The sequence below is a fragment of the Sarcophilus harrisii genome, chromosome 4, assembly GCF_902635505.1.
Source record: "Sarcophilus harrisii chromosome 4, mSarHar1.11, whole genome shotgun sequence".
NCBI lineage: Eukaryota > Metazoa > Chordata > Mammalia > Dasyuromorphia > Dasyuridae > Sarcophilus > Sarcophilus harrisii.
The window spans coordinates 298892916-298906415 of NC_045429.1; the positions used below are offsets into that span (position 1 = coordinate 298892916).

The 13500-nt window shown below is 35.4% G+C and overlaps 1 protein-coding gene across 1 annotated transcript in view; it reads left to right on the forward strand.

Annotated features, from left to right (window-relative positions):
* The first annotated feature begins 2856 nt into the window (after positions 1 to 2856).
* Positions 2857 to 13500, forward strand: part of LOC100920693 (myosin-13) — a 71904-nt gene continuing 61260 nt past the window's right edge. The window contains exons 1-5 of the mRNA XM_031965540.1: positions 2857 to 3160; positions 3871 to 4014; positions 4115 to 4271; positions 11482 to 11509; positions 11593 to 11704. Coding sequence (XP_031821400.1) covers positions 2957 to 3160; positions 3871 to 4014; positions 4115 to 4271; positions 11482 to 11509; positions 11593 to 11704 — 645 coding nt within the window. The 5' untranslated portion in view covers positions 2857 to 2956. The remainder of the gene's footprint in view (positions 3161 to 3870; positions 4015 to 4114; positions 4272 to 11481; positions 11510 to 11592; positions 11705 to 13500) is intronic.

The following is a 13500-nucleotide window of genomic DNA, read 5'->3' on the forward strand; positions in this document are numbered from 1 at the left end:
TCTGCAAAGAGAGGATCTTAAGTTTGGCTCTTTTTATAATGAGAGATTTAACTAAAGGGGGCCCGTGGGTAGAGTCCCAAGTTAGTTCCTTCCTGGGTTTAAATTTGAAGTGAATTCAATGAGTTTCAGGACTGAGCCAACCCCACCCAGATAACAAAGATGAAACTGTCCTTCCAGGCAGGGTCTCTCACTGAGGCAGAAGCATTTTCAGAGTTTTGGGTGTGGTATTTTTCTTCTTTAAAATAATATAATCATTCTCTCTGGGAAAGAGCAGGTTTCTTGGGGAGGTTTTCTGGAGACAGCCTTTGTATCAGTTCAGATCAATAATTACCCCAAATGCAGCCAGGTGTTAAAAGTTCAGATCTTTTATTGCTTCCTCCAAAATAGCCCAGTTAATTTTCCTTAGAGGCCTAACTTGGCTTCTGCTTGGTTCCAAGAACTCCCTCCGATTGTCCATATCCAAAGGTTTGTCCTTCAGCCTCCAGTCAACACCAAGGTAGAAGATGGAATGAATCTCTCTTGCCTCAGAGAGAGGGCTTGTGGGCTTCCTCCCAGAGTGCTCCTCTCTGACCCCTGGGAATGTTCCAAAGTAACTCACCTGAAGCTAAGATCTTCTATATATATGATCTCCCAAAGGTTGACTCCTCCTCTGAGGGAGGGATTAAGGGAGGTGTGAATTAACAAAGTTAGCAAGTTAACTTTGTGAATCTCCCATACTTGTGAACTCCAATGAGTACTTAAATACTTCTTGCTTATATGAGCTCTCTAAAGGTGTGAACACAAGCATTATTGTCTATCGGTTCTACTTAGTACCTTGTTTCAAGGTGAGTTAACGCTAGGATTCCATCATTTGAGGTCCTCTCTTTATAATGGGTATAAAGGTGGTATTTACAGAATTGTTTAATATGCATTTCTCTAATCAATAGTAATTTAGAGCATTTTTTCAAATAATTGTAGATAGCTTTGATTTCTTCATCTGAAAACTGCTTGTCCATATCCTTAAATCATTCAGACTAACAGCTTTTCAAAAAAACAAAACAAAAAAAAAAAAAAAAAAAACTTGTTATAAACACTTGAAATAGCCATTAAAATGCATTTAGTTATCTTGATGTACCAGACTGTCCATGCACACTATCCTAGACTGCCAGGGCCAAATATACTGGTCTTTGAGATACTCCCCAATACACACGAAGATGAGTTGATCTTGAGGTGCAAAATAGCCTTTCTTTATTGGTAATCTTAGCAGGGGTTAGCAAGGAAGCTAGACCAAGAGAATACAAGAGCAAATGTGCATATTTGTGCCTGCATCTCTCTCTGGGTTTGACTCAAAGCTAGCTATTTATATTCAGTACTGCATAGGTAGATTCCCAGAAGGGAAATAACTATAGTTAATGCTGTGTCCCAGGTACAGATATGGCAAGAAGATACACCCGTCACTATCTGAAGGAATCTATTAGCAGTTCCTTTAATTTTTTTCCTCTCTTTTTTTTTAATTTATTTTTTTTTATTTAATAGCCTTTTATTTACAGGATATATGCATGGGTAACTTTACAGCATTAACAATTGCCAAACCTCTTGTTCCAATTTTTCACCTCTTACCCCCCCACCCCCTCCCCTAGATGGCAGGATGACCAGTAGATGTTAAATATATTAAAATATAAATTAGATACACAATAAGTATACATGACCAAAACGTTATTTTGCTGTACAAAAAGAATCAGACTCTGAAATATTGTACAATTAGCTTGTGAAGGAAGTCAAAAATGCATGTGTGCATAAATATAGGGATTGGGAATTCAATGTAATGGTTTTTAGTCATCTCCCAGAGTTCTTTTTCTGGGCATAGCTGGTTCAGTTCATTACTGCTCCATTGGAAATGATTTGGTTGATCTCGTTGCTGAGGATGGCCTGGTCCATCAGAACTGGTCATCATATAGTATTGTTGTTGAAGTATATAATGATCTCCTGGTCCTTAGCAGTTCCTTTAACCCCTAAAAAACACACCCTCCTGCCTCAGAGGCCAAGCCCCTTTTTACCTCCTGGGCTTGCCCTACCAGCTGACATGGCATAAATAGCAATTCTCAGAGAGAGAGAAACATCCCTAATATCTTGAAAAGCTGGGGTTTAGGTTATCTGAATTTGCCACTTGTATATATTTTATTTCCTACTTTTCCAATTGATATTGAAAAATAAAGGTAAGTTATTCTTTCATCAGCAACATAACCTTTCTTTCCTTCTTTGATCTTATCCCATCCCTGATCCTAACCTCTTCATCATTTCAAACTCCACAGGTACAAGATTAAAGGAAGTTTAGCAGGGAGAGAAGAAGAAAAAGAAAAAAAAGTGGAAGAAAGGAAAAAAGATATGGAAGGAAAAGCAATAACATTTCATTTTGTCTTTGTATCCCTACCACCTAGCATAGTACCTGATATTTTTTCTCCCACTGTACCTCTGATTTCAATATTGGTATAACTCTTGATAGGAGAATTGTAGATAAACAGTTCTTCTGCAACTTAACCAGTTTCAGAAAGTCATTGTATGTTGCCCAGGATTATAAAGTCAGTATGTATCAGAGACAGGGCATGAGCCCAAATCTTTATAACTTTCACACCAACACTCTATTTATTGATTCTCACTTGGAACATTGTAGAAGCTTAATCCTTTCTTGATGATTTATTAATTGATAAAAGAAATGCTTGGAAATGGTTTGTTTACCAAGAACTGAGGATGCACAGTAAAATCTGTTGCAAGAACTACCCCCTCTTTTCCCATCTCACATAATTCTTTAACCTTTTCTAAGCTCACAACATTGAGCTACTCAAGTATTCACTTCTTCAATTCTGATTCCTCTCAGTCACGCATTCATTCTTCTATAAACAGAGAATATGAAAGAAGTGCTCAGAAATGACTCTCACCAAAAAAAAGTTCCCTTTTTGTTTCCAGCCTCTCTGCAGCCATGAGTTCCGATATGGAAATGGCCATCTTTGGAGAAGCTGCTCCCTATCTCCGAAAATCAGAGAAGGAAAGGATTGAGGCCCAGAATCGTCCTTTTGATTCTAAGAAATCATGCTTTATAGTAGATGACAAAGAAATGTATGTGAAAGGTATGATCCAGAGCAGAGAAAATGACAAAGTAACAGTCAAGACCCTAGATGACAGAGTAAGTATTGATCATGAATGTCTATATTGAAACATAACTATAATAAACTTTTAAGGAGTATTTACATTTTCCCTTATTATTATTGGAACTTAAGTCTTCTCAGAACATAAGAACTAAAGATAAAGGTGACCCATTTCCTCTTTCAGATTTCTGCATCTTTGTGAGTTCTGTTATGTTGTTTTATTAGTTTCTTCAGTAGCTTATTTGTTGATATGTTAGATGATGTGATGGTAATGATGATCCATTGGAAGTTGGGAATTGAACATTAAATGCTGGTTGGTAGCAAGAATAATGAGTTAATGCCAAGTATGGGCTGGGGGAAGGAGGAAGAGAGAGAGATGAGAGGTAGAGGTAAAAGAAAGAGAGAGAGAGAGAGAGAGAGAGAGAGAGAGAGAGAGAGAGAGAGAGAGAGGAAGGAGAGAAAAAGAAGGTAAGAAAGGAAGAAAGGAAAGGGGAGAGAAAGAAGAACAAAGGAGAGAGGAAGGAAGAACTTGATGAGAAAAATTAATTATTATGGAGAATTTGTTGTAATTGTATCAGCCTCAAACAATTAGTTTTATTACAGTTCTATTACACAGTACATTTTTTTCTCTCTAAGATCAGCTATTGCAATGGGATTTTATTGATATTGCATAGTATTATTTCCACAAACAATTCTTGAATTGTGCTTTATCTTCAACCATCGCTCTTCCCCCCTTTTTATCACTCAGACTGTCACTTTGAACAACGACCAAGTCTTTCCCATGAACCCTCCCAAATTTGACAAAATTGAGGACATGGCCATGATGACTCACCTACATGAGCCTGCTGTCTTGTATAACCTCAAAGAGCGCTACTCAGCCTGGATGATCTATGTAAGGAAACTCTTAATGCCCCCTACCTCCAGAAAGAAATCTTTTATCTTAGAGTACAGGGTAAAGACTAATTGGTCCTGATGGTTTTTGTTTCCTACAGACTTACTCAGGCCTCTTCTGTGTCACTGTCAATCCTTACAAATGGCTGCCAGTATATAACCCAGAAGTGGTGGCTGCCTACCGGGGCAAGAAGAGGCAGGAGGCCCCTCCCCACATCTTCTCTATCTCGGACAATGCCTATCAGTTCATGCTAACTGGCAAGTGAACATTCCATCAATAACCATTGATATGTTTTCTTACAATTGTTTGTGAAAGAAATTTCCCTTTGTCTTTGCTTGTCAAATCACAAAAATTTGACCATAGGACAAACAGGCAGTGCCAGAGCAAAATTTTATGTATGTATCAACAAAGTCATAGTCCAGGGATTCTCTGGGATTTGTGGACTCCTTTGGGGGATAGCTTTCAAGAGACTCATGAGCTTAGCAGGGTACAAAATTTTCCATTTTTATTTTCGCTGACTTCTGAATGAAATTTTTCATTTCTTCAGTTATTCAAAAATACTGTTCTGGAAAAGATTGCAAAAGCTTCAGTAGATTGCCAGAGGGATCCATGGTATATAAAAAAGGATTAGAACTCTGCTGTCGTCAGAGAAACTGGGTTAAATTCTCTTCTCTAGAACTACTTTGTAAAGTGGGGTATATTATAACCTCCCTGGCTCTCAGTTTCCTCTTCTGCAAAATGAGAAGGCTGGTTTAAATCCCAGCTTCTGAAGCTGTGGATTGTGATTCCATATGGGGTCTCATAACTAAATGTGGGAGTCGTTATCAGTAAATGTTTGCTTTGTATATCTATTTTATATACTTATATACCCAGGGTGATGTAAAAATTTCTTAGACAAAAAAGGATTATAAGTGGGAAAAGTTTAAGAAGTAGTCCTGGTCTTGATGGCGTCTGAGATTTATTCCAGCTCTAACATATGATTCTATGATATCAGAAAGGACTTCTCCCCTCATCTTCATCAATTGATGGAATCTTTCCTCCTTTTTCAGATAGCAATCTAAGTCATCTAATTCCAGTGTTGTCTTCTCCATAAAGCCCTTCTTGATCTACTCTTATAGAATACACACACACACACACACACACACACACACACATATATATAATATATACAAATATATATTGCATATATATATAATATATCCCACATATGGAACTTTTCTCTTTGGCATTTTTACATCCTAATTTATAATACAATTAACTATAAAAATGTCATCTTCCCTAACTACACTAAACTTGAGAACAGAGAATGGATCTTAGAGGGGTTTTTTTGTTTTGTTTTGTTCTATTTGTTGTTGTTTTCATTTCCTCCAGTACCTAGAGCACTATCGCAAAGTATTTGTTAATTCTCCAATTTATATCTGTACATTATTTATTTATCTAAATATTACAATGATTAGAATGATTCTATAAAGATCCATTGGAATTTCATGTTTTAGTACAATGTCAATTGTAACTTTAGCTCCAAAGCAAGGGATATGTGCCTCTTCATTTTACATGGCCTTTCCTGATCCCTCAAAGTTGTTAGAACTTCTCCACAACTAAAATTAATTTGTTTTTACTTTGCATGTGTTTGGAATAATCTTAACTTGTATATGTTGACTCCACTGACAGGGTGAAATTTCCTTAAGTGCACCTTTTTCTTTATATTCCCAGCATCAAGCTCAGTGCTTGATTCATTCAACAACCATTTATTCAACTCCTATTCTGCAATATTGCCGAATACTGTCAAAGAAGAGAGAGAGAGATTCCTATACTGGGTAGGAAGCTAAGTTCCTTTCTAATGTATTCATAGAATAACAAGACCATAGATTTAAACCCATAGGGGAACCTAAGAGGCCATTCCAATTCCAATTCCAATTACCTTAGAAGCCATTCATCTATTCCAACCTCATCTTACATTACAATTACAATTAGGAAATTGAGGCCCAGAGAGGTTTAATGACTTGTCCAAAGACACATAATGACAGAGCCAAGATGGGATTTCAAGTCAAACATAATTTCCTCTGTGCCATACTTCCTTCTGCATTACCTTCCACAATCTCTAGTAACTGTAAATGTGTCTTTGTTGCTTTAATTTTCCACTTGGGATATGTTTATGTAGATGCCTAGAATGGAATCTCATAATGACAAATCTATCCATCCCACTCTGGAGAGGATGAAAGATATTTGTATTTGTGTGGGGCAATGGGAATAAGGAGAAGAGAGGAGAAGAGAAGAGGGAAAAGTGGGTATTTTGGTAACCACACAAGTTAACATTCTTTAGAAGAGTCCTCTTCTAGAAGGCAAAATATTCAAAGAAAGCCCAAATATTCAAGACTTCTTCCTTTCACTGAGACTAACTCAGAAGAATAGGATTTGGTGTTTAATATACCCTAAGGAAGCCCAACAAAATGAATCAATTTAAGGAGAACCCTGCCTGGCATCTGGATTCATGCTCACTTGGCAGTTGAGAAGGAAGAAAAAGTACCACTTTCACTAGCATTCCAGAGAAGGCTGATAAACTTTGACCTGCCAAAGATGACTTTTGGGCTTGACCTCCCGTAGAGCCTACCATATCTCTGATATATCATCCTCATCTGGTCAGTCAGCTCTCCTTAAAGTTAAATGAATTTAAATGAAATTAAATGAAACCTTAGCTATCATAATATACATCAAATAATCAAGGTCTGAGTGAATTGTTGTCTGAATTAACTTACCTTTCTAGACGATAGGACCATAGATTTAGAGGTGGGAGTGAGTGAAAAAGATTTTCTAGTCCAACTCCTTGTCCATTTCACAGAGGAGGAAACTGAGTTTCAGAAATGTGAAATGATTTGTCCCAAAGCCTCACAAATCCTTTGACTCCAAAGTCTGTGTAAATATGTATAAATAGTTATAATATAACCTTCAGGAAAGAAAATAAAGAAAAAAACAGGGCAAAATTACTTTTAGTAGAATAGATAATATTTTAGAGTTGATTATTTTTATAATAAAAATAATTTTAATAATTTAAAAATAACAGTCTAATCTATCACTACTGTTTTAACTGCTCCAGTTTCTTAAACCTCTAGGGCAAATAGGAAATATTCTAATAGTTATATATGTTAATTGTCATATAACAAATCTCTTACTAATAACATTCTAGAGTGAATTTTAGTAAAAATTAAAAGCTTAAGAAACAGTTGCAAGATACTGTTGGTGGGGCAGATTACAAGGTAATTTGAAAAGTCCTCTACTTCGAAGGTATCACAGAAACAAAATTACTAGGCAAAAGGAATATACTTTTAATCCCAGCAATAGGAATAAAATCAGAAAGTACATAGGGGTGGAAAGGAGAAAGGAAGCATGTATATAGCATTGTGCTAAGCACTTTACAAATATTTACAAATCTCATATCAGTTGACTACCATAAAAGTTTGATAAATGACCTTGTGGCTCTATTAGGATGGAAGAGAGCTAAAGAAGTCAGTGATACTTGTAAATCTCACAATAGTGTTGATGTACATAGTATATTTTTCACAGATTGCTCTCACTAAAAATTTTTTAGTATTAGATGATGATAACATAAAAAAAAATCAATCCTTAAACATTTATATTGAGGTAAATTAATTCTGTTTTTTTTCCCCTAGTGTGTTCTATTGATTCACTTTTCTTTTTCTTTTTAACCAATATTAAGTTGTTATTGCTTTAAAATACAGTTTGAGGTCTGGAATTACTATTGCCCTTTTATTCCTAATTTTAAAAATTACTTACTGTATAGAAGAGTTGTACTTTTGCTATTTCTTCATCTGATGCATAATCATGTGATTTGGGATATTTGTTTTTAATGTGATTAATTATGTTGATTAATTTTCTAACTTTGAACCATCTTTTCATCCTTGTTATAAATCCGAGAGGAATAATTAATGATTTGGGAGAAATAAAATGCTGAAAACATTTGTATTTATTTTATCCTTACCAGCTTTAGGTTTTAGGATTTTATTTTGTCTTCTAGAAAATTTGATAGCTTTCATTCTCAAAACTAAGGATAATTTATTTATCTAGATATATTTTTTTTTGTATCTGAAAGCTTGATAGAATTTTCTTCTAAATACCAGGTGGCTTATTCTTTGTTTGTTTATTTGTGGGGGAGGGGGTTATCACTTTTACTAATTCTTTTGGTTAGTTCTAGTCCTTTTTCTTATAGTGGATAATTCAAGATACATCTAGTGTTCTGTTTGTTAGGTAGTTATCTTCAATAATATAAATATCCAATTTCTTTTGCATTATCAGTTTTGGTGGCATGTAACTGCACATGGTAGGTTAAGATTGTTATTTTTATTTAATGTAGCTCTGTTATTTCACTTGTTTATTATTTTGTTGAGTAGATTATCTTCCCTCTTTTTAAAAATGAGGTCATTATTGTTAATTTTATTTTTTTTTAAATAACCAGCTTTTAATTTTATCCTAGTTCTATAGTGTTCTTTTTTGACTTCCAATATAACTACTACTTCTCTTATTTTCAATATCTTTTGTGCATATCTTGAGTGTTTATTGTGGTTTCTAATTTTTTAAATCCCTTTTCATTAATTCTCTCTTTTTCCATTCTGTTAATCTTTCTTTTTAGAGATATATTTTTTCTTTCCGAGGACTTCTTTAGCAGAATCTCAGAAATTTTTAATGTTGTCTTATTTTTATTTTTCCCCCTCTCATTTAAGTAGTTAAATGAAAAATTATTCCTCTCCTCCTCTCTAGCTTCCTTTGTTTGAATGTTTTACTCCCTATTTTTAGTGACTTTTCTTCACCTTGTCCTTTTAATCAATTCTCTTCTTTTCTCTGTCTATGCTAAATTTTTATGTTTATTCAAGATCTATAAACTTACTAATTCCTTCTGTAATCTCTTCATGTACTTCATGCAATTAAAGTGTCTGATGTGCTAAGTCTCGGCCCCCCCTAATAAATTTCTGTCATTTACCTTATAGGTCTTGCCCCACCATCTTTTTTCTCTTTCTCTTGTGCCTCACTCTTTTCTATTCCTTATTCCACTCTATTCCTTATTTCACAAGAATATTCATTGTTGTGATACGGGAATCACCTGCCAGTGGCTGCTGGAGGTCTAACGCAGACCTGTAGAATGGATCTCTTAATGTGAGAGGGTGATGATGATGCAAGAAGAGTGAAAGGCAGTTGAGTTCTCTGACCTCTCTCCTCTTCCCTCTTGCCTCCAATTTATTTCATTCCCAATCCACAAGGAACATCTATGAAGACTGCTTTGCAACTCCTTCAAGTGTTATGATTCACAACTGTGCAGGCTCTTGAAGAATTGACCTGCCCCTTCACTTAGGCATTTTCCTTAACAATTTCCTATTTTTTTGTTTTATATGAGTGTGATTATTTTCCCCCCAGAGCATGGTCAGTAAGTTTATGCATTAACTGTTATCTAAGTCCACATACTAAGATATGAGTCTGCAAGCTAGAAAGTGCAAATAGCACTATAGCAGGTGTTGAAGTTTGTGAGATGTCATGGAGGCAAACTTTCAAACAAAGAAGAGGACTTTAGTCAGAACAGGCATTTTTCATAAGTCTCTCATCAGTCTCCTGGCTCAGCCCTTTGATGTGTTGGCCCATTTAATTACCCTGACTAAAAAAGTCTTACCGGATCCCTTTTCCCTTTTCTTCTCTGCAAGTTACCAAAGGAACTCTCTTGGGAAGATCCCACTCACAAACAGCTCTCGAATGCTGCTGCTTCTTTATTTCTTATGCTTCTTGTGATTCTTGTGCCCCACATTCGGGCACCATATGTTGTGATACGGGAACCACCTTCCAGTGATTGCTGGAAATCTAACTCAAACCTGTAGAATGGTTCTCTTCACGTAAGAGGATAATGATGATACAAGGAGACAAAGGCAGTTGCTGTTCTCTGACCTCTCTCCTCTTCTTTCTGCCTCCAATTTATTTCATTCCCAATCCCACAAGAAACATCTGCTTTAGTAAAGGCTGCTTTGCAGCTTCTTCAAGTGTTATGATTCACAGCTGTGGAGGCCCTGGAGAATTGACCTGCCCTTTCACTTAGTCCTTAATTGTCCTTAACAATTCATCAATGGAAGCTTCTTTCCCTTTTATCTTGCCCATTTCAAACCATCCTTTATGTCACCTCTATCATTCTCCTGTAACCCCCTTTTTTTGTTGTTGTGTGATCAATTAGTCACATTTTCATAAGCCCATTTGGGATTTTCTTGGCAAAGATTCTGGAGTGATTTGTCATTCTTCAGCTCATTTTATAGATCACAAAACTAAGGCAAACAAGGTTGAGTGAGTTACAGTTGCCCAGAGTCACACAACATCATATTTTCCCCTTCTGTACTCTACCTTCCCTTTTCCTATTTATATACCTATTATTTGGCAATTTTGTTCCAAAAAATATGATGATTATTATAGAGATTGGTTCATGGTATTTCAAGCTTATTTTGCCATCATCTCTTCTCCTTTTTCTTTAAATCTTTTATCCCTAATAAAAAAATTAAAAATTTCATTTTAACGGCCATAAATCATTCTTTATCTTTTGAAAAAAATCTCTGTCAATGGGTCTTTTATCCCCATATTTTTCCTTTGAGTAGTTATTTTTATTTATATTTACTTAATTTTCTCATGTTTCTGCTACAAGAAATGTTCTTCTCATGCCTTTTTTGTGGTGATTATACCACAAACACCTCTTTTTCAATGAATATCCATCTTTTTCATGATAATTAAAGTCAAGTTTGCAAAGTATGCCATTTTGGAGCTGCATTTGTCAATACTCGCTTTAGTGAAAATATTATTCCATTTCCTTCCATTTCTAGTAGGAGTTAAATAATATTGTTTTATTCAAATTTCTTCCCTTTATATTTGAAGTTCTTTCTTCTAGTTGCTTGGGAAAGGGGATGGAAAAGGAAGGAAATTAACATTATTATTATTACTATTACTACTGTTCCTACTATTACTTTTAAAAATAATTTATTAACACTTTAACAAAGCATTCGATGTATTATCTCATTTGATCCCCACAAAAACCCAGAGAAGTGAGTGGTTCCATTATCTTCATTTTAAAGATAAGAAAACTGAGTCTAAGAAAGGCCAAAGTCACAAATCAGCAATTATCTGAGGCAGATTATTTCTGAAATTTTAAAATTCAATCACTATATTTCTTAGTTTGAACCATGGGATTGTTTATTGTCATTACTGTTTAGAGATGATGTTTAGAGATGATCTATGGATATATATTCTTTATTCAGAAATTTTGGGTCATTTTCTTCTATTATTTCTTGTGTTATGGTGTTCAAGTTTTTCATTTGTCATGTTATTCTGAGAGACCTATGATAGCTTCAGATGTTTCTGTTCTTTGTCAATACTCTACTGGTATACTTCTCTAATTCCTTACCTTCACAATCTTTTATTCTGTTTATCTTTCAGATAGGGACAACCAATCCATCCTCATTACGTAAGCAATTTCTTTCTTTTATGCCTACTTTAAGACAACAGGTGCCATTCTGGCACTTAAGCAATTTACTTTCAAATCTACAGGGGGGAATCTGGTGCTGGAAAGACAGTCAATACCAAGAGGGTTATCCAATACTTTGCAACAATTGCAGTGACTGGGGAAAAGAAGAAGGAGCAGCAGCCTGGGAAAATGCAGGTGAATCTACATTTTTATTTCAGGGGATTGATTACCAAGCCACATCAAAGAACTATATAGAATGGTGGAATGACAAGACATTCTCAAAGAATTTCTCAATAACAGCTCTATCTGTAATATACAAAGCTTCCTGCTAATCCTTAGGAGAGAAAGAAAAAAAGAGAGGAATGAGAGGCAAAAGCATCCCAACACTTGGATGATGGATCTAGAGGGCTGCTTGCCTGGAGAACTTCTTTGAGTCAGCTATTAATTCAGTATACCAGGCTTCCTCAGACACTAAAACCACTGCTCTAGGGAAACCCTATTATTTTATAGATCAGGAAATGAGTGCTTCATTCAAGGTCTTAAAATCATAAAATTTAGAGGTAGAGGACATAGTTTCATGCAATCACTTCCATAGCTGAAAAAATTGACAAGAAGGAAAAAAGTAGCATTTTTTATACTGGGGTTAACTTAGTTATTTAGAGAGAGTGAAGAGAAAGCCAGAGACAACAGGTCCATGAAGGGGAGACAGAAATGCCAGGAAAGGTTTAGTGGGCAGAGACTTTGGGAATAAAGCAAAGATTTTGTTGGAGAAGCCACTATCAAAAGAGACTAGAGAGTGGTACTGAGTTGTCCAGATACGTGGTATAAAGGCCTCCAGATGATATTTCAGCTGGTAGAACATCCTTCACTTTAATTACACCCAAGTGTGTACTTTGCATGAATCCTCAAACCATGAACAAATATGACTTGTTTGTCATTGTTTCAAGATAGATCAAGTGGATGGCCGACATTGCCTGTTAACCCCAACTATCCCTTGTGAAATAAATAGTGTGGGTCTTCAGGGATGATATTGTATAGTTGCAAGGAAATAGATGGAAAAAAGTACTGATTTAAAGGACCTGGACTTTAATTCCAGCTTTGAAATGGAGAGCTATCTATGTAAACATGACCAAATCACTCATTTTGCCTCTCTCTGAACATCTGCAAAATGAGGAGGCTGGATTAGATACCTTTGTAATCCCCCAGAATTTCAGAGATAGTATGACCTAATTGTACATCTCATTTTTTCTCTTTTTTTTTTTTTTGCTTTTTTCTGTTCCCAACTTTTCAATTTCTTCTTTCAGTTTCATGATTTTTAATTGGTGAGGAGGCATGCTGCTATTTCCTCTTAACTGCTTCTACATCTTTACTTTGAGCTCTTTCAGCCTCCCCCCCCCCCAGTCCCCATTAATTTTCTTGTATAACAGTTTCTTGGCATATGGCCTTGGTCTGTATGATACTGGCAAAAAAAATTTGTATCCCCAGCATTTAACACAGTGCCTGGTACATAATAGGTGTTTAATTGAGAGGTGCATTGATTTATTGATTGATTACATAACTATTCTGCCAGATATTGTGGTATGCCTCAGAAATGCAAAGACAAATATGAAACTATTTCTGTCCTCAAGGAAGTTTGTGTTATGGCTATAGTTGGACATGTAAATAAATGCAAATGAAATGTTTATATAAGTAAGTATTTATATAAATCTTAAACGAGGATTCTTGAAAAAGGGGACCCACCTATGCTCACAAGTGAACTATTAGAACCTCCTACAATTCAGATTCAATGAATTAGTTATTTGGAGGCGAGGGCTTGCTCAACTATTCAACACAGGTCATGCTCACAAAGATGGGATATGAAATCCATAAAACATTTCATATTTCTACTTGACACTTAAAAGTTTATAAAATAACTTCCTCAGAAGTAAGTAGAACATGTCCCTATTTCCAGTATAAAGATAAAGAAACCAAGATTTGTCTAGGATCACAAG